This window comes from Peromyscus californicus, unplaced genomic scaffold, assembly GCF_007827085.1.
Source record: "Peromyscus californicus insignis strain IS unplaced genomic scaffold, ASM782708v3 Scaffold_6__1_contigs__length_162567912, whole genome shotgun sequence".
Taxonomy (NCBI): Eukaryota; Metazoa; Chordata; class Mammalia; order Rodentia; family Cricetidae; genus Peromyscus; species Peromyscus californicus.
Window position 1 is genome coordinate 2155860 of NW_026294584.1, and position 25980 is coordinate 2181839.

The following is a 25980-nucleotide window of genomic DNA, read 5'->3' on the forward strand; positions in this document are numbered from 1 at the left end:
ATTGCTGAGCCATTTCCTCAGACAGCAGTAACTAATGAGAACCTACTCAGTCCAGGTACTCTAGTTGCATGGATCAGTGCCCCTGAGCACTTCCTGGTGCCTCCCTCCTGTGGCTCCCAGGGAGACTCCTGCAGGATCCACAGACCTGAAGTCAGGTCCCATCTGCCTCGAACAGGCTGTGTGGCCTGCAGTAAATCTGCAGGTTCCTTATTTCTGTGCTGTTGAGATCTGGAATAGCCCAGTGGCTTTCCAAAGGCCTCAGGAAGATGTAGGGAATGGATTATGCAGAGCATGTGGAAGAGGGGCTAATTCTTCAAAAGCAGGAAGTTCAGGTTTCCTTCTTGGAATTCCATATGCTTTTGGTGAATGAGAACCACTACTAAGTAAGCTTTGGTTTCTTTGGAGTAAATACCCAAGAGAGGTACAGCTGGGTCATATGTTAGGTCTGCTTTTAGTTTTGTGAGGAATATCTGTGGTGAGTGCCACAGAAGCTGAACTGGTTAACATTCCCACAAGTAGTGTGCACACCATAGGGTCTACAAACTCACCAGCATCTACTATCCTGAATGGGTAAGATGGAATCACAATGTAGTTTTCACTTGCATTTCTCTGGCCAGTGATACTGAGTGGATTTCATATTTCTTGACTATTAGTATTTTTAAGAATTGTCCATCCATTTCATTGGCCCATTTGTTATCTGAGTTATTTAATTTTTCAGGGGGTGCATGTGGGTGTGGGTGTGGGTGTGGGTGGGTGGGTGTGTTCTTTATCAAAGAGATCCTTGCACATCAATGTTTTATTCATGAGGCATTATTCACAGCAGCTAAGCTATGAAACCAACCTAGGTGTTCATCAACAGAAAAATGGCTAAGGAAAATATCATTTATTTATCACAATGGAATTCTTCCTACACACAGAAAAGAGTGAAGTTACAATGTCTGCAGGAAAACAGATGTGATAGAGGATATTCACACTAAATTAAGTCAGTCTCAGAAAATAACAAATACTTCATACTTTAATTTTGGGTCCTAGACTGTGGGAAAATAAAACCATATATGTATAGAGTACATGAAAACAGAAGCAAAACTACCCATGGAACAAAGGAGGTCAGTGGGAGTTGGGGTGAGAAAGAGGGGACAGAAGGGCCTGGGAAAAATAGACCTAAAGTACCTTATATTTTTGTATGGAAATTGCCTTTGTAACCAGTTTTTTGTTTTGTTTTGTTTTTTATTTTACATCCCAGTTGCAGTTTAATGAGTTTTTAAAAGACAAATTATGGTTTTTTTTTAAAAAAAAAATCTTTTAAAAAATAGAAATTCTGCCTAGATGAACTCAAAGGTTCCCTCAGCTGCAGCTACTCTATATGTGCTAAAACGTTTGGTTTCACTGAACCAAAGATGCCGAAATAAACCTATGGATAAAGGCATTAAATCCCAGATCCGAGGATGCTGGGTAGCTGGAGGAATAGGATGGAGTAACAAGGCTCTGTGCTTTTTCACACTTAAGACAGAGGTAAGGGCAACTTCTGTTGTGGGCATCTCATCTCAGTGCTCTGACGCATTCTATTTGAGCAGAGCTGATGCTAATTCATTCCGTGGACAAGAAGCACAATTATAATAGGAACATCACCTGCTAACAAAACAGTTCTCTTAAGCACTATATACTGTAGGGGTTCTCTTGCTGGTTAGTGATTTCTGAAAATATCCATTTCAAATTAAATGTTTACAGTTATGACGCAGTGTTACTGTTAGAAGTAGGTGGGAAATTGATCTCGGAAGCACTTGGTTCATTTGATATGGAGAATGGGTGAGGTAAAAAGTCACAACTTTCCCTCTGGACAGAAAACCTGTACTGATTACTCCATAGGATATGTTTATAACTTGGAATAGCCAAATGTTTAGGCCTCATTTCAACTTTCTGAAAGTAAAGAAGACATGTATGTTTATAAATACATACACACACAAATACACACAGAAAAATGACATCTCCTTATATGTCATTTTGATAATGATTAGCATATAACAAGAACTTGACTCCTTTTGTAAGCTTCACATATGCTATTAGTTGAAGACTACCCATGAGTTTTCTCACCATTTCTGTCTCCTCTCTACATTCAAGGCTTCCTCTATTGTGCCATTGTGTGTATGTGTGTTAATTAATGTATACTTTTCATAGTTGCACTGCTATAGTATGTTAGCATGGAGCCATATCACCTATTAACACTTCAGCATGGACTGTTCCCTCATTATTTTCAGATAGTTGAAACTTGATTAGTGGAATTAGGGCACAGGAACAATTCCATGGAGAACAGAAATCAGAAAGGCCCACAGCATGAAGTGAAAAGGTTCATCCACATGGAGCCAAAGTGGTGAATGTCAGGAGCCAGGCGGTCCTATTGAATCCAGCGTAGATTGAGATATTGGCCAAAGGGTGTCTTATGGGGGAGGAATAAGAAGACCAAGGTTTGCACTCTCAGGAGTTACCCAGTGTGTTGTCTGTAATCCATCTCCCCCAGATGTCGGCAGAATCAAATTACTTTTGTCCTAGGGTGATTTGGGCGATAGTAAAGATTTAATGTTAATATGTTTTTAGATAGTAAATGTATTTTGTATGGTTTATTTTCTAAAATCAAGTTTCTCAAGGAAACATGATTTTCCGTTCTAATTTCATTTAAATAATATATTTCACCTCAAAATAATTCTTTTGAAGGGAAAACAGTTCACATATAGAGAATAAGTAATTCTTCCTTTAATAAGGCATTTCCAATTATAGCCATGGAATAACAAATCTGCCATGAGGATGCTGTTTTTTTTTTTTTTTTTCAGTGTTCCATATGCATAGCTCTGATTAGGAGGGGAGATGCATATCTCTTGCAAATGTGAATTACACCCAGTGGGTGAGGGGAAAAGGTGTATTTTATCCTGACAGATTTTTTTATTATTATAAAAAGCTCTAAATAGCCCTCATTTTTGGAAAACATTCTTTTAAAAATAATTTTTGCCTTAATTCTCTATGCTATGGCGACCATTATTTCAAAAATCTAAAAGCACTTTCAGAGAATCTACCAAACAGTTTGCATCAATGTCTAGAGAACTTACTAAGTGTCCTTCCTTTACTTCCACCCTGCTTTTCTCACACCTGCTGTTTCCAAAGAAGCCTGCAGATGTTACAGTGTCTTCCTAAAGAACTGCAGATGTTACAATGTCTTCCTAAAGTAAGATGTTACAATATCTTCCTAAAGTAAGACCTGCAGATGTTACAGTGTCTTCACAAAGTAAGATCTGCAGATGTTACAGTGTCTTCACAAAGTAAGATCTGCAGATGTTACAGTGTCTTCCTAAAGTAAGACCTGCAGATGTTAGTGTCTTCACAAAATAAGACCTGCAGATGTTACAGTGTCTTCCTAAAGTAAGACCTGCAGATGTTAGTGTCTTCCTAAAGTAAGACCTGTAGATGTTACAGTGTCTTCCTAAAGTAAGACCTGCAGATGTTACAGTGTCTTCACAAAGATCTGCAGATGTTACAATGTCTTTCTAAAGTAAGACCTGCAGATGTTACAATGTCTTCCTAAAGTAAGACCTGCAGATGTTACAATGTCTTCCTAAAGTAAGACCTGCAGATGTTACAATGTCTTCCTAAAGTAAGACCTGCAGATGTTACAATGTCTTTCTAAAGTAAGACCTGCAGATGTTCCAGTGTCTTCACAAAGTAAGACCTGCAGATGTTACAGTGTCTTCACAAAGTAAGATCTGCAGATGTTACAATGTCTTCATAAAGTAAGACCTGAGGATGTTCCAGTGTCTTCATAAAGTAAGACTTGCAGGTAACAGTTGGCCCCGGGGGCTAGATTTAAGCCTTCATTCTGTTGTTTACTTGCACTATTGGTTCAAAAATTGTATCTGCAGATTTCAACTTATTTTTAAGAATACTTTAATATCACATATAGTATTAAAAATAACCTTTTACTACTCAATTTCCAGGGCTACTGCGACACACAGGGGCCAGGTGATTTTCAAAGATGCGTTAGCCCAGCAGCTGTGTGAGCAGGGAGGTAAGAGCTTGTCTGCTTTGTTTATGTTAGTTGTGTCTAAATGATTCATGGCAGATCCTATGTCTTGTACACTGAGCTGCCATTTCATTAATGTTACTTTATCATGATGTTTTAAAATTGAATTATTGACCACTTCATATCCCTGCTAATGGTTTATTAATAAAGATTGACTTCTGAACATATTTACTATCAGCAGAAAAACCAAAAGAAAATGTGTCCTACTTTCATAATATTTCCTCCTGAGTCACTTTTAGTTGTCCTAGAAGTGACAAATTTTAGTAGTAATTGTAAAATTGTAAAATCCATCCCCTTTAATTTGCCAGTTAAATTTCTAGTCATATGTGTTTCTTATTATTACTTTACACTATAATATCTATGTGGTTTTATCATGAGTTGCACATATATCTATGTATTTAGATAGACATGATCAGTATGATTTTACCTAAGTAATGTAATATTTGATAAGTTGTTACTGTCAAACTTCTATTTGTTTATAACTTCTTTACTCAGAAAATTCCCCTCTATAATTTCAAAAACTTATTGTCAATATTGTTTGGTTAACTTGACTATTCTTCTATAACTTTCAAGAATGCAGACATTAAAAATATGCCTTAGTAGACAAACTCAGGAATTCTATTATAATATAAATATTTTTCCACATTATGAAAATATTCAGAATACCATAAGGCAGGGAACATCAACATCATGAAAAATATATATTGTCAAAAAAGGTAAATCCAATTCACATTTACCAACCTCTAAAAATTAAATTCTCTTAAGCTGTACAAGTTTAAGTCTGTTATTTTATCATTGGGTTGGACTATTTAAAATAAAATTAAAAGCTTAGAAAATTAATGGGAAAAATTCTCATTGAATGAGAGCAGAACCCATCTTATATCATAGTATTGCACATGCACACAATTTACATCTGGTCGATACGGTGTTGTTAAAAACAGAGTCCAGGATCCGAAGGATAGCACTGAGCTCTTCAGCAGCACATAATCCTCAGAAATCACATTGGTGCAACCAAGATAAGGCAGGAAGCCTAAGGAGAATGGCTTCCTGCTGTCAGGAAAATAGCTGGTGCTGTAAACCATGTATTTATTTTGGTTCTTTCTACTTTTAATTAAAACATTATTTCCTCAAATAAAGTAACATAATTTTACAGGTAATGACTTTTTATGTATTACACAAAGAATGCCTAATATATTTATGAAAGGAAAAAAATAGCCTTCTCTATATACCACAACACACGGCCTTTCATCTATAATATATTTTAGTTTGTTGGTCCTAATTAAATTAAGCAATTCAAACAAAGCAATTGTGTTTTGTAGAGCATGGGACCAGGAACATTTTAAGATCATATTGTGAGCTAAAAGTATTGAGAAAGTAGAATTTATCTGAGAGCAGAATGCCAGCAGGTCAGCAGCCTTGGTCCCTTTCCTTGGAAGACTTCTGCAAATGCAGTCCCAGGTGCACTAGAAGACCACCTAGACTCACATCCCCACCTCACTTACCCTCCTCTTAGTCCGACCTTAAAACCACCTGAGTAAGCTTCATCCCATAAGCCCAGTGCTACGTGCACCCCAAAACTACCTCTTTTTCCTTGCCTGGATTAACCTTTTATGTCTTTTGTTCTGGCTGACTGAAGCTTTCAGATGCACATGCAGAGAGAGAGAGAGAGAGAGAGAGAGAGAGAGAGAGAGAGAGAGAGAGAGAGAGAGAGAGAGAGAGAGAGAAGGAGGAGGAGGAGGAGAAGGAGGAGGAAGAGGAGGAGGAGGAGGGAGGGACGGAGGGGAAGAGAGGGGGGGCTTGGCAGTAATAAAGTTGTTGTGATGTTTCTATCTCCATCCATTGTGGTCACATGGTGGCCTTGTCTGAAGCTGATGTCTGTAAGATTGTTTATGTTCCACAAGGGAACACCAAGGCTCTGCTGCAAAGGGCTAGACCAGCTGCTAGACGCCAGTGCTGTTCTCTCTCAAGGCTGAGGAGAGGAAGCTAGTGAGCAGTCATTTACTTTTGGGTTTCAGGCTTTACAAGTCCTTTGCAATTAGGGAGGTGTGGTTGGAACTGTGCCACTATGCCAGTGGATGGGACCTTCGCCTTTAGAGGAGGCTCAGCAGTCACATGGGAAGGCTCCTGCTGGAGCAGAGGCTCAAGCAAGGTCAGCCCATGAGATGACGTGCTATTCCGTAAGGGAGAATGTGATGATTCTTTCTTCTTAAGCTTGCCTGTGTTTTCTAAAATTTTACAATGAAATTATATTATTGAGTTATAAGAAAATAACAGAAATTCTCCCTACCCCCAAATTACAAATATGAGGTTTACCTTTTGAAGAGGGAGGGGCACTTCTGCTGAGCAGGTGGACTGAATTATTTTTCAAGAACTGGAGAGAAATACAGAGTACATGTGTTGCTCCTGTACAATGACTGCCCTGACTCTCCACGTGTCCTAATTACCTTCGGAGTGTTCATTTCCCCCACCTGGAAGCCTTTGGAAAGAGGAATCATGCCTTGATTTCTTTTTCTTTAACACACAATATGCTTGTCTTAAGGCATACACTTAATAAATGGTGAAGAATCAACATAAGGTTTTCCTATTGGAAACTCACTGCCTCTCCTGAGAAGCCTTTCCCATGGAGCACTGTGGGGCAGGCTGGCTGTCACAAAACAGTATTCCTTATCCTGTTGCAAATGTAAGTTCTGTCTATTAAAAATCTATAAGTTAGGACTGGGGAGATGGCTCAGTCAGTCATGTGCCTACCATGTAAGCATGGGGACGGACCTAAGTTCAGATCCCAGTGCTCACATAATAACCCAGGTACAACATGCATCTGCAACTCCAGCCCTGGGGTGGTTTGGAACCAGCCAGCCTAACTGAATCAGCTTCAAATTCAGAGAGAGATCCTGCCTCAAAAATAAGGTGGAGAATGATTGAAAAAGACACCTGCCACTGGCTCCTGGCCAGTATACCCATGTATACACATATACTCATGTGCATGCATACCCACATGCATGTGTACACACTCACATGAACATAAGCATATACATACATATAACATATTCATCATACACACAAATAAATCTAAAAATTGTTCACAGATTTTTCATTTCATCTCCAATGAATTGCCTTAGATCGCACCTTAGTATCTTTATATCATCATCTGTTCTGAGGTTCTAGAAGTAACAGTAAACACTGCAGATGGGTTCTTCTGACAATCGTGGTCCAGACGACAGGCTAGAGTATCCTCGACTTTACCCTGGAGATGTTGCTGTGCTGCTTCTGCTGTTTGAGGTGTGTGTGCGTGTATATGAGGGTGCATACTCACCCATGTTCATTCACTGGCAATAAAAAAGAACAGAAATAGCTAACAGTCCTCCAGGATTATTGAATGTCTACAGTGGGTGCCAGCTTTGCTAGGTTAAGTCATGAGCTATGTCAGGGAACAGAGCATAGTTGGGTGGGAGGCGAGGGAAAAGGTGACTACGGTTTTGCACAGGGCGGCCCCAGATCAGGTAGGTCTCATGAGAAGGTAATACTGGGGCAAAAAATCAGCATGTGCCTTTCCAAGAGACTGCCCAAAATGTCACTAAGGCTTTAAATCCAAAAACGGTGGTGGAGTACTGTTTGGGGTACTCAAAGTAAAGAAGAAAATTCAAAATGGGCTAAAAACTTGGAAGGAAGTGGAAGAGACCAGTCCACCACAAGAATTATTATTGGACAATTGAGAAAGATGGAATCATAAAATTCATACTTGCTCCAGAGCCTAGGTGTCCCTAAGCTTGCTGATCCTCCTTCATCCACTGTCCAAATGCGTGATTGCAAGCTTATGCCACCACATCTAGTTCCAAGAAAATTTTTGATTTTAAAAATTAAATTTTGAAAATTCACATGAATTACATGCACCTCAATAAAAACAATCACCATTGCCAATATCCTCTAAAACCCAAGGAAAAAATCTTATTCTTTAGAGGCTTATAAATCAAGTGTCCAGTGTGAAGCTGATGTGAGTAGGTCAGCATGGCTGCCGCTGGACCAAATGTGTACACAAATCATGGCCAAGGATGGAGCAGGGAGAATAACAGTATTAGTGTATGTCCACTGGCCTCTGGGCTTTTGGGCATAGCTTCTTCAAACACGCACATTGATTATTTAGCAAGGCCAGATGTCAGACTTAGTGCTCTAACCACAGTTGTACTCTGTAGTGCCCCATATAAAGGTGCATGCCATTTATAAATCATGCTGGTATCCTCTGTTGTTGACTTGATGGCAGTGGCTAAAACTGAAAATGCTTTCTATCAGAAGAAAAGGGACAGATTTGCTTTCCACCATGTGGAGATGCTTGCTATGGGCACTGGGCTCTGGTCATAGGCTCTATTGTTTCATCCAGACCTCAAATTCTTTCATTTTTTTAAATAATTTGTATTAAGGATTGTGAAATTGTAAACTGTGAGATAGAAAGGATGTAAAAGTTGAATACTCCAACCCATAAAGTAAACAAGGTATTAAATTTAGATGTGTTTCTCAAAAGCCTTAAATGTACCTATCAGAGTGGGGTGCATCTCAGTGGTAGAGCTAATAGTGGTGGTCAGCATAAGGCCCTGGGGTCAATTCATGCAATGCAATCAATCAATCAGTAAGTAATATTTTAAATATCATTTGCAGGGCATATCTACCAGAGTCTTTCCTCAGCTATATCCTTGTTATGCAATATTTTAAATTAGTATTTTTCCAATAACCTAAACTGCAAAATCTTTATTAAACCAGCCTTCTTTCACAACATTAGTCAGAGTTGTGTTTTACCTTGCCTACTTTCATTGTTGTAAAGAAAACTGATTCACTTGAGTGTCCCAGTGTTAAAGATTTGCTTGTCAAAAACATCTGTTTCCCCATGGCTGTTCTGTAGCTTGAATTTTACTGTAGCAGCTACAATTTCTGTTCCTGGCATCCCCAGGCTTGTGATTTAGACACAAAGAGAGCTGGATAGGAGGCTGGGGAAGCCATCCAGGAGCTGCAGTCCTAAGGGTCTGAGAAGTACCCAGTATAGGAAAGAACTGAGGCCTCCCGGGGCTCTGACAGAGACAGTGTCCCTGAGTGACCCAAGGCTGGCAGGATTAAGAGGAATGACAGAGCTGGCTCACATGGTCACAGTAAAATTTCCTGCTGGTCCCTGGGTGGGTCTGGCTACATTTTACGTTCCCTGGAAAGGGGTGTTTTAGATGGATGCTATTTTTTTCAAGGTGATTGAACAAGGGTGTAAACAGCTTTCTTTGCAGTTCTGGGGGCTGTATATACTCCCACTTGACAGCTTTATCTGGTCTGGAGTCAAAACACCAAGATTTATGCTTGAGAGGAACTTGACATTGGCTGCCTCTGAATGCCCATAGAGCTGGCTTTCCACTCAAACTGCTATATAATCTGCTTGACTCCCTCATATTTTAAAGGACAGAAGCTAGATTTGAGTATATATAATTACTTGGGAGCGAAATTGCTGCCAACATACATCAATCATATTTTCATTTTTCCTTGTGAAATATTATTTCATACAACTTGTTAATTCATTCTTATTTTGATTTATGTATGAAAATATACTCGTGTCACATAACAAATTAATATAGGTCTTCATAAGTTTTTAAGTATTGGAACATACTCATATTAATTGGCATATATTGTGCTCTGTCCTCAGTAGGTGTATGTGGTACTGTACCAGACCCAAGGGAGTTGTGTGACAATATGAGAGAGAGTCATGCCCTGCCCTTAGATGGTTTGTAGCATATTGATACTAGTTCAAACCCACGGCTGAGAAACAAAACTATGTGTATAGAAAAGCAATCAGTGGAAGGCTGTTCTCCAGTCTCCTCGGAGGCCCTTGCTTAACCGTCTTGCTTTTTTTCTCATAGCTTCAATGTCTTGCTTTTCAAAAGTGATGTTTAAAGTACATAGGCCATCGCTCTTGGGGACAGGAATTTCATCTTTGCATGCATCCCTCTGACAGCGTTTCTCCCTCACACTCCAGCTTCTCAAAAGAACACCAAGTGTCCTCGGGGTTCACTCCGAACCCTGCCACCTGGCACCACAGGGACCTGACACCGCAAGGAACCAGCCAGTCCAGGGTCCTGCTGGACTTGCCTCCCCTCTCTGTTTCTTTATTACTCCTCCACCACACAGTGTCCGTGCTGGGGCTGCAGGGGTTTGTTATGGGAAATCCTGAACAGATTCTTACCACATTGGAGTGACCTCACACCTCTGGTTTTCATCTCTGGAACTCTGTCCATTTGTTCAGTGCTAACTCAGTAAGACAAAGCGGTTGAGAACATGGAATGTAGATCTCTCTGCATTTGAGTTTCTGTTCTGCTACTGTGTAGCTATGAAACTTTCCCTAGTGTCAATGTCCTTGTCACTTGAGTGCGAAGAATTACAGTTCTTGTTTTCAAGTCATCCCATCTCATTCCTGAGGCCTGGTCTTGTAGGTTTCATCAAAAAGGAAAAGAGTAAAGGGATTAAATGCTGCCGAGGTCTGTGTGGTATGATGGCTGGCATCTCGGGGAGCGTTGTCGTTCTTAATTTTTTTAGTCACTTCTCTGGTCACTGTGACAAAATGGCCTACAAAAGAATCTTAAGGACGCCCTTGGTTTCACTGACAGTTGAGGTGACAGACCATCACAGTGGAAAGAGGACAGCAGGAATATGCCGCAGCTGATCACTGCATACCCACCATCACAAAGCAGGGAGGTGAATGCCCTGTCTAGCCCACTTTTTCATTTGTGGATAGTCTAGGGACCCCAGCCTGTGGAATGGTGCCACCTGCGTTAAGGTTAGGTCTTCCCACTTAAATTAACCCAATTTAGAAGCTCCTTCACAGAATAACACTCCATGGATTGAGTCTCATCAAGCTGACAGTCACAGTGAACCGTCCCAGAGGATGACATTCAGATGCCGTTTAACTGCCTTTCATTCAGTTCTAACCTGGACTTTACTTCCCTTGACTCTGCCTCTTTTTATCGCAGTATCACCCCAAGCGTTAAACAGAAGCCCAGGGAACATTTTTTGCTCACTCCTGTCTGTCTTCTGTGCTTATACCAGTGTGTTTAAGATAACTTATTAGTCTTAGTATTTCCTAAAACAACCTTTGTTTTTTCTATAAGTACCGGCACATTTTTTGTTCAGTAGTTCCACCAGTTCATTTATTCCTCGACACAAACTGCCTTTGTCATGTTAGTGGTTCCAGTAGCCAGCCTAGTCTGGCTTCCAAGGCCCTCTGTAGACTGCCCCTGCGTCTCTTTCCCTCCATTCTCTTCTTCCTCTTCCTCTCTACCCCTTCTAGGCTCCCTTGCCTTTTTCCTGGTTGTTGTTTAAATCCTGATCACATGTTCTGGGCCTCAGGCTAACGTACTACTGACTTTTCTCTCTTCCATGAATGAACTATATTTTTAGAGTTCTCAAAGATCTAGAATTTTTTAATTATACAGCAACGTTTTAAAATAATTTACCAACAATTCCTACAGCATATTACTTTATATTCTTATTTTTCACTCAAAAATTTTATTCATATCATGACCAATTTTTTGAAAATTATGTGACTGTTTCTCCAAAAATGTGTGTGCATAAGCATGGTAGGACAATGAGTCATAAGGTTTAGTCATTAAGTCCTGTTATTGATAGCTCATAAAAGAATCAGTCTTACCTGAAAGAGTTCTCTAAGTCATAAGATATATTTTTGGTCTGATCCTATTCAATTTATTTTAGGATATGAAAAAGGATAAGCTGCTGTCGAACACAAATCAAATTGAAGTGGGGGTAAGAGAGGGATGGAAGAGAAAAATAATTGCTAATACTGCTGGATTCTGTGTATAATTTAGCGCTTTAAATATTAAGTAATCTTTTATATTGATCATAACTATTTCCTGAATACAGGGAGAACTATTTTCATTCTAAATTTATAACATTTTTGGAAGTTTAATTATCATACTTGAAGGTCAAATGGTGCTTTATTGCAATAAAATACAAAAAGTAATAAAGAAATTATTCCTGGGGAGATGAAAGTCTCGGATCATAGCTCATTAAATACTAACTTCACAGACCATGTCTAATTTGTCATATTTAGCTTTGGAAATTTAATACATTAGAATTTCAAATTAGGTGAAAAGATGCATGAGACAAAACTACCGAGGGCCTTTGAATTCCAAAATGATTTAGGATGTAAAGTTCTGGTAGCCTAATGCCTATGTTTGTGTAAATTACCTATCAGTGTTTGTGTGTGTGTGCGTGTGTGTGTTTGTTTGTGTGTGTGTGTGTGTGTGTGTGTGTGAATATATATTACCCACCTGATTCAAAGATGGTCTTCAGCACTCAGTGATGTTAACAGACAGCTCAATTTCAGATATCTTTTTTTCTTCTCAAACGTATTGAGGACTTCATTGTGCTGAATACTTCACTCAATAAATTGGCTGGAATTTATTAGTGCTGCAGTGTTTTGAGTCCCATGTTGACTTAAATCTTTCTCCTAAAACAAGCCAATGATTGGTAACACCGTTGTCAAGAGGGGATTAAATACAATCTCGTTTTCTCTAGTATGCCAGGCTACTGTGTGTGATTTTGGTAGGCCCAAGCTTTAAAAGAGTATGAGCAAATTTCAATTCTTGATTTTCACCTGCATTAAGTGGCTCAGATTTCTTTCCCACCTTTTGAGTAGCCATAATTCCCTAATGGATACCTAGTACAGAGCTTCCTCCTAACTCTAATTCAGCCTTGTCCAATGGAAATATGTCAGCTTATGTGTAATTTTAAATCTTCAGTGGCCACATGTAAGAAACAAAAATAAAATAGTTAATTTATTTAACACAGAGAAAATGTAAAATATTAAACATTTCAATATAACAGACAATATAAAATTGTTAATAAGATATTTTACATTATTTTTTCTTGTGCTAAGACTTGAAAATCTGGAATATATTATATATGTGGGATGCATTTAAATATTAAATATCTGGCTTATTTAAGATTTTATAAATTTGCAGTTAGAAGTAACATTACATGCCTGCCTGTCCTTAACTTCTTAAAAGTCTTCAAAAACTGGATTGAGTATCCAAAATGCTCATTTTCCTTTATAGTCACATATTGACAAAATTTGTTCATTTTTTTAGGAGAGTTTATCTAACGTTGGCTCAAAGCATGTGTATATGTCAATACGGTGTGCAAATAAATTCTTTTATTTTTAGCAATCTAGTATTGTTAATATGTAACTTAGAGTGATACTATACAAAATGAAAAGCAACTGTAGTATTATTTAATGTAACCGGAAGAAGCTATGATTGATATCTAAGGTTTTGCAGACAGTTTAGATAACACTGGGACTTACAAGTTACAATCTAACATTCATTCACATAAGGAAATGTGTAACATCAATACATTTCTAGTTTATTTTATTTTTGCATGCGTGAGTGGTATGTGCTGGGATGTGGAGGCCAGAGACCCACAGTGGTTGTCTTACTTCATCGCTCCTCGCCTTATTTTGTAAGATAAGGTCTCTCGTTGAACCTGGAGCTCCTTGTTTCTGCTACACTGGCTGTGCATTGAGTACCTGGGGCTGCCGACCTCTGCCCTCCAGTGTTGGGATTACAGATGTGCACCACCACATGTGGCTTTTCCTAGGGTTGCTGGGGAGCCTAACTCAGATTCCCATGCTTGTTCAGCAAGCGCTTGACCCACTGAGCCATTTCCTAGCCCTATACATTCTAGTTTTCAAGGCCATTGTCATAGAACACACCTGTAATCCCAACATTTGATTGCTGTAAGTGTGAGACCAGGGTGGGCTACATAGTGAGCACCAGGCCACCTTGGACTATAGAGTGAGACCCTGCACACCAGAAAAAAATTCAGTTTCAACACAGATTCTTCCACTTCTCCAGCTAGCTTGCAAGTCAACTATTCCTTTCCTGGAAGCTTTCTGTTCAGCCTATTTGTATGCAGTGTGACATGGGAGAACATGCATCCCTGTGCCATAGTCTACCTTTGATTTTTGGATATTTGGCAAATATTCCTTTTGTTTGGAGAAAAACCTTCATTCAGAGAGTTAATTCAGTGAGCCATTGTGGGACCCCTACAACTTGATCAATAAGTATCAACATAAAACACAAAATCTTTAAATGTGTTATGTTCCATTTTGTAAGAGTTCCACAAATGGCTTTAACAAATTTAATCATGGTACTCTCCATAAAATCAACTGTGTGTGCATGTGTGTGTGTGTGCACATGTATGTGTGTGTGTGTGGTTTTTACAAGATGTGGTTTCACCGTGTAACCCTGGCTGTCCTGGAACTTGCTTTGTAGACAGACAGGCCTAGAACTCAGAGATCCACCTGCCTCTGCCTCCTGAGTGCTGGGATTAAAGGCATGCGCCACCATGTCCAGCTTAGAATCTACTTTTTAAAAGCACACACAAATATATTCAGTATATTATATGTTAAGCTGAAGCAATTTATGACACTCACCAGTCTCATTTTAAAATACTGCTAATTCTGGATTCTTAGTCTGGCATAACTAAGCCACTGCCCATTGTGGGAGAAATTGATTTTTCATGTCTAGTTGAAATTATTCTTTGAAAGTTAGAAAATACTTTAGAGTACATGTATCATAACTCTTACATTTAGGTAGTGAATTGACATTTCCTCAAATTTGGAAATCATTGTGGCGGGGTGGAAATGACTGTCAGCAATTTGAACTGGGCAGGTTCCTATGAGACAGGGTTTCTGTGTAGCCCTGTCTGTCCCGGAACACACTCTGTAGACCAGGCAGGCTAGCCTCAGAGTCACAGAGATCCGCCTGCCTCTGCCTCCTGAGTGCTGGGACTAAAGGTGTGCACCACCACACCTGGCTTAGCATTTCTTTTCTTAGTCCCGCAGAGTAAAAAGTCCCTTACCGTGTGGTGTATTTCATGTGAACTCGGTTCTGTTGCTGCATTTGTGGTTGCTTGTCACTGATTTTGCTTCTATCACAAATCAGTCATCATTCTCTGTTCTTCTTTTGTTCCAGCTCCCACAGAAGCCAGTGCTCAGTCTCACCTCGGTAAGTATATAAGACTCTGATGTCATTAGCTTAGTACTTGATGACCTTGCCCCCTCCCCTTCTGGCTATATGGGCACATGCTGTGGAGTGGAAACTTCCAGCTCTGGTTCTCTGACCTTCACTGGGGTCACCTAGACTCAGGTTCCGATGGGCTGGAGCAGAGGGCCTCCCAGGGAAGCCTCTGCACTGCCCCTCGAAGACTTCCGTATGTTAGCACCCTCATTCTTCGAGCCCTGTTCAGTGCGACCTTATGGTTGAGTGTCCAAACCTGAGTTTCTCCAGAGCACCTGCCCATCGTATCAGAGTGCAGAGGCAGGAACCTCAGGTGTGGACAAACAGGGCTCATTTTAAATTTAAGATTTCTGCTCAAGTTCTTAGGTCGAAGTGGGCAACCATTCAGTCATTTCTTCTGATATAGAGGGAGCTTTTAAGTGGTTCCTTTCTTTAAAAAAGGAACCCATGATTTTTAGCAGTGTCATGTACTCTGTGGCCCCAACTCTTCAAGGCAAGGCAATGGGATGGTTAAAAGCACAGATTCTGGAGTCAAACTGCCTATGTTTAGCCTATCTTCACCATTTTCTATAAGTTATGACGTTGATCAAGTAACCTGTCTGTGCCCACATGTAAAATAGAATCAATAACAGTATCTACCTCATTGGTTGTTATGTGGATTAAGTGAAATTTCGAATTATATAGTAAAAGGTATCCTAGTATCTGGTAATAAATAAATATAAAATGTGTTTATTCACTGAAGCTAACCTAGAGGGTTGTCTCTAGAAAACAAGTAACCATTAAGAGTTAAATTTGTCATGTTGTGCCAGTGAAGACTTATTTTAAAAAGCAATTTCCTACCCTTCGTAATTTAATAAGAGTGAAAGGAATCCTCTTTGCTGGTCCCAGTACTTCCAGGCATCTCTTACTGTGGGGCCTCAGATAGGTCCATTATTTGTCTCTTGGGCTTTTCCTTTCAACCTACAAACCCAATTAATTTATTTTTCTCTTTGGAAAATCTGCCTTGAGAAGCTCTGCTTTTATGTAATGCTACAGCTTGGGGCTCCTCTTGGCAGCTGAACATAACTGCTTAGAAGCATGCCTTCTGGCAGCCACGACAGGCTGGTGACCCACAGTGGTGCAGTGGAGCCTTGGCCAAGCTGTGACCTGAGAGAGCTGTACCCTGTAGGCACGTCAGACACCACATCCAAGTGCTCAGAGGGATCATTAAATCACCCCCATGCTCAGAGCCATCACTAGGTTCTCTCCAGTGGATAGCCACTTTCTCCCTGTTCTCATGCCTCAGGCTTCGAGGAGGAACAGCCAGTCCTCCTAAGTACGTGCTGATTTGCGGGTTTCCATGCTTCATTATATGCTTGCCTGCTGGCATACCTGGTATTCAGGCGGTGCAGACTGCCATAGGTAGGATGTCACCAAAGAGAATTTGAAATTATCTTCCCTGATATTTGGAAGAGATTTTAATTACCCAGTGAGTTCAGAGAACTGTGTGACTGAGCCCCTAAAAGCAGAAAGTATCAACTTTGAAAAACATAAAAATTGTTAAAGGGTCTCTGTTAGTCACATGATATGATTTTAATTTTTCTGAAAACTAACTACATCAAACAAAATTGTAAGGAAAAGACCCAGAGGATTCCTGTTACCCAAAACTTCCTGCACAAGCCCCAAAAATCTGATGAGAATGTTGTTAAAGCCGTAATTAATTTCTCCTTTTGCACTTTGAACACACATACATCATAGCTGGCGATGGAATCATTTTTTTCCTTGCCCACCCTCTTTCCAGAGCAAGTAGGCACTCTACAGTTTTTGAAGATGTTCTTTGGCATGCCCCAAATCCTAATGCTTAAAAATAAGTGTTGAATACAACTGCAAGGTAGTGCTACTACTACATTTACCACCGTGGCTGGCACCCTAGCATTCTCCCTGACTTTTAAATTGACTCTGTAGTTATATGTATAGATAATATTTTCAGAGCAATTTTGATGGTTAGTAATTCAGCTAAGTTAGCAATTCAGAGCGTACTAAATGAATAATGAGTGAATGTGAGGAATTCTAAAAATCAAGCCAGGGCAACAGGGCTGACCAGAAGGACAAGAGAAAATGCCTCAGAAGACTAAATGGTAGCTGTTTTGGCTACACTAAATAGCCAGAATTCTCCATCCCATTCTTCCAGGCCTTAATGAGCAGAAGCAGGTTTGCCCAGGCTGTATCTTGGTAGACATGATATGGGTCAGGAATGAGTGACAAGCTCTGTGTAGCCTCTCTTCACTTTGACCTTCCTGCCTGTGACCACTCAGTTTCTTTTGGGGAACTCTGGGTTTCAGACTTCAAGAAGTGTAAACAGCAAGACCTTCATCCTCAGCATTTACTGACAGAGAAACTATAACTAACTGCTTATTTAAAAGTCAGTTTTAATTTAAAGTAAGACTATGTTTCATAGATGCAGCATGTTAACACACATAATAGCTAAATTCCCCTCCATAGTGTAAAATTCTTCTCTAAATTCTTTCTCTCATAGCTGAAATACACAGTGACAGTGTGATCCTACGGGACGACTTTGACTCCTACCACCAACTGGAATTAAATCCTAATATATGGTAAGTTACAGGGATGAGTTGTATTTTGATTGGAGAAACGATGCTGAGTTCATTTAAAGAAAAAATTTTCTCCCTGAAGGGTCAGTTACCGAAAATTCACCCGCTCTTGAGGACTAATGTGTTGATGAGAGCCATTAACTATGGCATAGACTTGTACACCAGCTGCAGTGCCCATTTGTTTCGTCTTTAAAATTGAATGTAGGTGTTCTTCCAACCCCCGAGTGTGGTTGGATGGATATTTAGTTTTATAAAATTTTCATATTTTATTCTAGTTTATTTTTCTGTTGCTGTAATAAACACCATGATCAGAAGCAAGTTGGAGGAAGAAAGGGCCTATTTAAGCTCACACTTCCAGGTTCGTGACTGAGGGAACTCGGGTTAGGAACCTGGGGTGGGACCTGAAGCAGAGACTGTGGAGGAACACTGCTGACCAGCTTGCTTCCATGATCCTGCTCAGCAGCTTTAAATAGTGAGGCTGCCTGCCTAGGGATGTCCAACATTGGGCTGGGCTCTTATACATCAGTTAGCAATCAGAGCTGCCCACAGGTCAATGTGATGGAGACCGTTCTTCAACTAAGTCCCCTCTTCCCAGCTGTGTCACATGACAAGATTAGCTATCACATATATACAATGTCATGCTGGAATGTGTCTAGTAACTATTGCTGAGTAGAAGAAGGACGATGTCTTCTCTGAAATGACAAATGGTTTCATCATAAATTGAAATAATCTCTCATATTAACTCTCCTCATTATCTACACCCCAGTATTTCTTTAGAAGTCTTTTAATTATAAATTCCAGGGATTTTGAGGACAACAAAATAATGAACTCTAATTCAGTCTTTAGAAACTTTGTATATAGCTTGAAATATAAATGTGTTGGCCGTGTGTTACATTTTTTGCTGACCTTAGAATAGGTCTGTCAATCCAGATCTTTTTGGAAGACTCTGAATTTTGGGCTTTTTGTAATGTTGTATATAATTGTGCAAATAAAAAGGAGTTCAAAAAATGATAAACTTCGAACCTGGAATGAAAGCCCAAGCAATAACAATACTCAAGATTAGAAAGCAGATGACCCTGTTACCTCTGAATGTCAGCATATGAAATCACTCTGCTGTTTTGTTTATTTTTACTGTTTTAACAAATATTTTAGTGGCACAATCAGTTAGCGTGTTGTCCTCACACAAATACTTAGCAGTAATTATTTAAATGGGATTTCTTTTAGAAGTTGCATTTCTCTCAAGTAGTTAATAGTTCAATGATGATGTAGAGACACATCAATGAGAAGTTAGACATCATGGACAGGGATACTTCAATGTAATAGTATGGGACCCAGAAGAGAATTCTCTGGGGAAAATCCTAATATAAATGTGTAGCTAAAGTTTTCCTGCCTGGCCCACAGTCAGGACAAATCTCTCTCACCTGCCAGTCCTACAGCTGCTCAGACCCGACCAAGTAAACACAGAGACTTATATTGCTTACAAACTGTATGGCCGTGGCAGGCTTCTTGCTAACTGTTCTTACAGCTTATATTAATCCATTTCTATAAATCTATACCTTGCCACGTGGCTCGTGGCTTACTGGCATCTTCACATGCTGTTTGTCATCATGGCGGCTGGCAGTGTCTCTGACTCAGCCTTCCACTTCCCAGATTTATTCTCCTCCTTGTCCTGCCTACACTTCCTGCCTGGCCACTGGCCAATCAGTGATTTATTTATTGACCAATCAGCAACACACTTGACATGCAGACCATCCCACAGCATAAATGTCTTGAAATAAATAGAAATTTGTATTAAGAAGAGGCAGAAAAACAACAAAAAAATGTTTTAAGTAACTTTGTCTGACCAAGAAAACTTCTTCCTTTTCTCTTGACATTTATCTCTCTGCATTCCACTAATATAGACGTCAGCAGATGATTTGTTTATTTCAAGGAAAGTTCATTTCTGTCAAGTTAGCTCATCGTCTTCAGTTTTCTTGACAAATACAAAATGTGACTTTTATGTGAGTCAAAGTCTGTTGTTTTTAAATCAATGAAATGTGATTGATTTTACTTCAACCATTTTCATGATTAATTGGGTATGATCTTTCCTGGCCAAAATTATGGATTTTATGTCTCTTTTACTTAATGCTACGATTTTTCCACTTTTTGACACTTCCCCTTTTAACCTTAGAACCAGCACTTCTACCAGCCATGCTTCTGAGCAAGCTCACCCCCTGCTTGGCTGTCGCAACCCCTTCACTCAGCTCTTTTAAGAAAACATAGACCATGGCACTCCTACTTGAGAAGGCATTTTATGAAACTAGAAATGGCAGTCTCTGAGATCAGGCCAGTCTGGTTTAACTTCTGAACATGTAGCTTGCTAACTCAGCACCCTGAGAAAAATAAAGAGCTCCCTTCTTTCTGGGACCCCCATTTCTTGCAGCAAAAATGAGGCATTGAGAAGTGAGGGAGTACTACCACGCCCAGGCATGACAGGTGTACGTAAAAGTTTCTTCCTCTCCCAATTCATACCCCTCTCCTCTCTCTTCCCTTTCTTCTTCCCCCTCTCTCTCCACTTCTTTTTCCCTTGCTTTCCTTCCTATCCATCTGCCATATCCTACTCCCACATTCCTTCCCTTCTTTCTGTGATGATGTTTCTACATTGGACTATATTTCTTCTAAACCCAGACATGAGTCTTAAAGATGACCTTAATCCATTTCCTTAAGTCCTTCAGTCTTCTGTATCACATTTGCATAAAAACAAACATCAAATTAAATATAGCTATGTTGCATTCTCTGTGGATGCAATGAAAATGGAGTGATAATGTGCAGAATCACAGATAAGGACAAAGAGTATCGCCAGGCCGCTAGGACCCCTTAAAAATAAACATAAGCTCCATAGGCTCAGAACCAAAACCCAGTAAATTCAGACATTCTAGTGTGTGTGTGTGTGTGTGTGTGTGTGTGTGTGTGTGTGTGTGTGTGTGTGCGTGCACACACACATGCATATGTGTGTATACCTGTAATGAGAATGTATATGTGTGTGAAGGTCAGGACAACCTTGGATATTGGTCCTCACTCTCTATCTTGTTTGAGGCGGGGTCTCTGTTGTTCTTTGAGGAGTGCACCAGAGATCGAGCCTGTGAGCTTCTGTGAGTTCTCCTTTTCCCTGGTGTCTTGCTAACTCAGATTACACTGACTGTGTAGTCTGTGATTACAGACATGCACCACTGTGCCCTGCTTTAGGTGGGTTCTGGAGATTTGAACTCGGATCCTCATGCTTGCTTGGCAGGTGCTTTACCCACTGAGCCATCTGTTAGTGCCCTCGGTTTAATGTTTTTAAGAAAGTGGCAAAGCCTCACCTTGACGTGAAGCCTTCTGACTGGTTTTCACTCTCCTGAAATTTGCTTACTCGGTACACATTTGTCATGACTTTTGTCCTTTATGATATTGTCTTTGAGTCTCTTTCTGTCACAAAGCAATCCAAAGCCTGCTGGAAGCCTGATGATCATATGGAAAGGATCGTCTCCATGCCATCTCTGAGTCTGTGCCCATACCACACACACCAGAGAGGAGCAAAGTGCTGGGTACGACACTTAGGCTGCATTCCCACAACTCACCAAATAATCTTCCCGAAAAGAAAGGTGTGACACTCATATCAGTGTGGTCTTCCACGTGGTTCTGGAAGCTTCATGAGCATTGTTCAATTTGTAATTCCTATGGACAACCATGGGAATTCAGAAAAAAAATCAGAATAATTTGTATGGACAATCAAAAAAAAAGAGACACGAAGAAATCACAGTTGTAGCTGTGTAATTTTAGATCCGTTCTAAAGTTCAGTCATTCACTTATTTGCTCCTGTTACTTTCTTCTAATGTCCATTTTCCATTCTACTTCATGCAGTTTTTTACTGTATCATTTGATGTCTTATTGCAGATAACTATACATGAACTACGAAGAATAAAAGTGATATTCCCATTGTCATGACTAAAGGGATAGTGCTGTGGCTCTGCCAAGTTTTGATGACAATGATGTGGAATCAGGAAACTTTGTACATGAGCATAATGGTGAATGAACTCCGTACTGCACAGTTTAAAGATTTGATTTAAGACATGACCATTTCATTTGGTGAGAAGATCAATGAATAAAAGAATATAAACAATAATAAGGCCTTTCCCTCTCTATTAGAATTCTGTTCTCTTTCCCTGGAGCTGAAGACTGTGGTAGTAGTTTCTCTGTCCTTCTAGAAATTATTTGTGCAAACACAAGTGTAATTATGAATTTCATTCACAAACTTAGAACCAGGAAGGCACAGCTTGCTTTATTCTTCTGTAGCCCCACTTAATCACTTTTCTTTTCACCCATTCAGCCTTAATTTTATTCAATTCTGGCTTGCCCTCTGCCATTTGTCTAGATTGTAGCTAAGTCTCAGGAGTCATATTAGTGCAATGGTACATGATAAGTAGGGATGCCCCTGGTGCCCAGACATGTTTCTGTAGATGCCCTCCAAGTCCTCCATGACCAGCTCTAGTCCTTGATGACTCTATACTCACAGAGAGCCTTTCTTCCTGTCCTAATCGCTCCTCCAGGGAAGTTGCTGCTTCTGTTCCTGCATTACGGCTTGGGAACTGCTCTTTGTTTCTTAACTAGGGAAGAGGAGGCAATATACCTCCAAGACGCCTTACTGCACTCAACTGTGGTGATGTGCAGCTTTTGTGTCGTCCCCCCCCCCCCCCCCCCCCCCCCCCCCCCCCCCCCCGTACATTGCTTCTGTGTCCCAGGACTTCCTCTGGGCCCTTTCTCTCTCCCCCTCCCACCTACTTCTGGTTGCTTTGTTTGGGAGCTAAATTCGGAACAAAGAGAGTAAGCAGGCAGATGGAGTGGTTGCTCAGACTTGAGAGAGACCCACTCTCGCTTGGCCTGTATGGTAGGCCACATGCAGGCCTACTTCTGAAGAACAGCAATGCCTTCAACAATTCTCAAGTGTCACTGAACCTGAGGGGGTGACAGGGAGTGTTGATAGAGCAACAGGAACCCATTAATGCCGCTGACAGTTCCCTGTCAGCAAGTGTGCTCAGCACAGCTACATTGCTGGTGATAGAGGGATCCACAGTGCGCTCACTGTGCAGAAACAACCCTCTGAACCCTGTCCCCGCAAAAGAGTGGAAATTTCATGACTAAATTTAAATCTAGAGAAAGATTAGGAACCACGAATCTGAAGGACTGTGGATTAGCTCAGAGGTAAGACATTTACTTAGCATGCACAAGGGTTTAGATTTGAATCCCTGTATCTCCAGAAACCACTAGTATACTTCATCTCATTAACATTTGGGTAACTACTATTTCACATTAGTGTGTATAGAGTACTTTTTTTATGAATTAAACTAATGTGACATCATTATTATGAAGCAATGATGATCTTGAGAAAGTATATGTTGAATAGATGTGCATATTTGTCAAAATAGAGATATATGCATTTCAGTTGCATAAATTTATCCCAATTTAAAAAACTCACCAAGCTTTGGTAAGATGACTCAGCAGGTAACAGCGACTGCCATGCAAGCCTGATGACCTGCATTTTCTCCCCAAAACCCAGGCAGGGTGGGAGAAAATGACCACAGACTTGTCTCCACACTTGCACTGTGGTTTGCACATCTACACACGATAATAATAAAATAAGAACAGAAGAAAGCAAAAGAAAAGTAATAAATAAAGTATATTTCTAACTCACAATGAGAGAGAAATGGGAGGGAGGAAGAGAGAAAGGGAAACACAAATAAATGAATTTTTAAAAATGATTAAGTTGAGTTATAAGTGTGTTTTCCCCAGGCAATTTTAAGTCAAGGAGGCATCCTTGTTTCGCTCAAGTTATCCCTGTAATGCTTGTTTTCTGAAGATCGCAGAAGGCATCTGGGGCTGTGATACCCTGGATGCGCTGGTGGGAAGTACAGGGCTACTCAGGAACGCAATGATAGGTGGTAACCAGAGGACAGCAGATGTTTCCCCTCCAGCACAGCAACAGAGCAACAGTAACAGCAAACGTGTCCTGCAGCCCAGATAGGATCGGAGCTGCTCCTCCGAAGAAGCCTCTCTGCACCTGGGCTGTGATACCCACAGGGATGTGGGGGCCTCCAGAAGGAAGACATAAGGTTGTCTCAAACCCTAACGAGCGAGAATCCTCTGTCAGCTGTTACGGTCCAGAAAATCCCAAAATAAACAGCTAAAAGATCCCAGACTCTGCTATGGCTGCATTCTCTTGAAATTACTAATTTGTCAAAGCGATTAATATCAGATAGAACAAAAAATGATGATTTTGTATAGTATCGTGCTTTTCCACTGAGAAAATTATTGTCTAAAGAAAGAGTATAAACACTGGTCTTAGGCTGAGGCGAGTCGTACTAGTGGAAGCCGCATCCTAGGCACTCAGCCAGCACAAGGAAAGGCTGGGCACATGGCGGCTCCACTTCCTAGTTCACCAGCATGTAGGAGACCCCATCACACCATAAATAACGAAACAAGAGGCCTCCGCCATTCAGTGAGCAGGTGTGAGAAGCACAATACAAGTGGAGTTTCACGATAATCAGGGGAGAAAAGAAGGGAAGAAATTTGGTGAAATTGTCTTATTCAGGTTTGCTTGACAGAATTTACTCTGTGTTCAGCAGTCCCAAGGGCAGTGAGGTCGGAAGACAGTTAGGGCTTGTAGGGAGAATAAACCCTATACGTAGCTTTTACAGGACAGGTGACGCAAAGAGATTGTGAACAGATGAGAAACGGAGGAAAATACATTCTACATTGACACACCCTTGCCAGAACCTCTGTTGTACTTGCTGAAGAATTATAATTCTATTTTTGGACACAAAGTACAGTACTCTGCTCTTATGTGAGTCTTTTGCAACTTTTCCTGTTATTCTCTCTCTTGTGTAGTCTCCATATTTTTCATTAATAACCTTTTCCTTTATTACAAAACTCTGTCTCTTCTTCTGCATTTAATCCCTTCCCCTTATTATTTTTTACTGTGATGTAATTACTCAGGGACAGTCTTTATCTACAGTAGAAAGGTGAACCAGGAGGTACCCCACTAATGCAAGAAGGTATAAATCTAGAGACTATTACTTCCTTCTTTAGTCTGTATTTGAGATGACAGAAACAAGAGCTCACTCAATGGAATTAAATGTCAAGTACATTTGAAGCAAGTGAGAAAATATTTCTTCAAGCAGTATGTTGTAGAATTCACCATAGTAGGAGATGAGAACACCGTGTGCAGTAGTACGTTTTTAGAGGGTTATTTTTAACCTATTTGTCATGTGCCTGTTAATGAAGAAGAGACCAGATTTTTCAACTCCCTAGTGAAATCGGAAGACTTCTCTTACCTTCCACAGTGAGAAGTAATGAGAAAGAATGAGCTATAAATGGAGTTTGTCATGTTCACATTTGAGGTATGTTAGCTCCTTAGAAAAAAAGCATATGCTTGAAGGTGAGATTATTCTTAGAGAGTGAATTTACCTTGCTGTTTTTCTAAAACATTCTACATTTACAATGAGTACTGAATGTTTTTTGAAATTTAAAAAGCTTGATTTAAAAAAAAAAAGCTTAATTTTTAATTACTTCAAAATGGTTGCATAAATAATTCCCAAATAAATGGCCATACTCTCTTTAGTACAAAACATAGCTATTTTACAAAATAAAATTGCATGTGGTAGCACATGCCTGTAATTCCAGCACTTAGGAGGCTGAGGCAGGAGAATTGCCATGAGTTCAAGGCCAGTCCAGCCGATAGAGTGAGTGCTATACTCATGAGAGATACATAGAAAGACCTTGTCTCAAAAAGCAAGTCAAATACAAGAAAATAAAATATGGTCAAAGGCTGTGGAGGCTTCACAGAAGGCCCTGGACTCTGGTTTGTTTAAGGCCCTTGATTTGTGAAGTCACACGTCAGCTTCTGTCAGCACATTGTGATCTACACTGGGTCAGAGATACATTATCTTTGGATCAAAGGGTTATAAGAATAATTTTCTTTTCCTTTTCCAGTTTTAAAGAACTTTTGTGAACAAGACAAATAATAAAATTATTTTAACATCTTTGTACAAAAATGCTGGTGAATAGACAATTCTGACTCACTGAATAACAAGCACACTGCTTCTTGTGGGGTGGAGTGTAGGATTGACCTCTTCAGAAGTAATAAATTATGGATAGATAATTGGTGTTCTAGGTCTTGAGGACAAAGGCCATGTATCTCAAATGAGAATCTGATGATAAGTGATTATCAATGAGTTTCCAGGTGACT

At 40.1% G+C, this 25980-nt stretch overlaps 1 protein-coding gene across 5 annotated transcripts in view; it reads left to right on the forward strand.

The window, feature by feature from the left end:
* The window catches only part of Reln (reelin), a 460226-nt gene that overhangs the window by 202547 nt on the left and 231699 nt on the right, over nt 1–25980 (forward strand). For all 5 annotated transcript variants that reach the window (XM_052719248.1, XM_052719250.1, XM_052719251.1 and 2 more), the window contains exons 4-6: nt 3981–4051; nt 15082–15114; nt 17642–17720. In XM_052719248.1, the coding sequence (XP_052575208.1) occupies nt 3981–4051; nt 15082–15114; nt 17642–17720 (183 nt within the window). The remainder of the gene's footprint in view (nt 1–3980; nt 4052–15081; nt 15115–17641; nt 17721–25980) is intronic.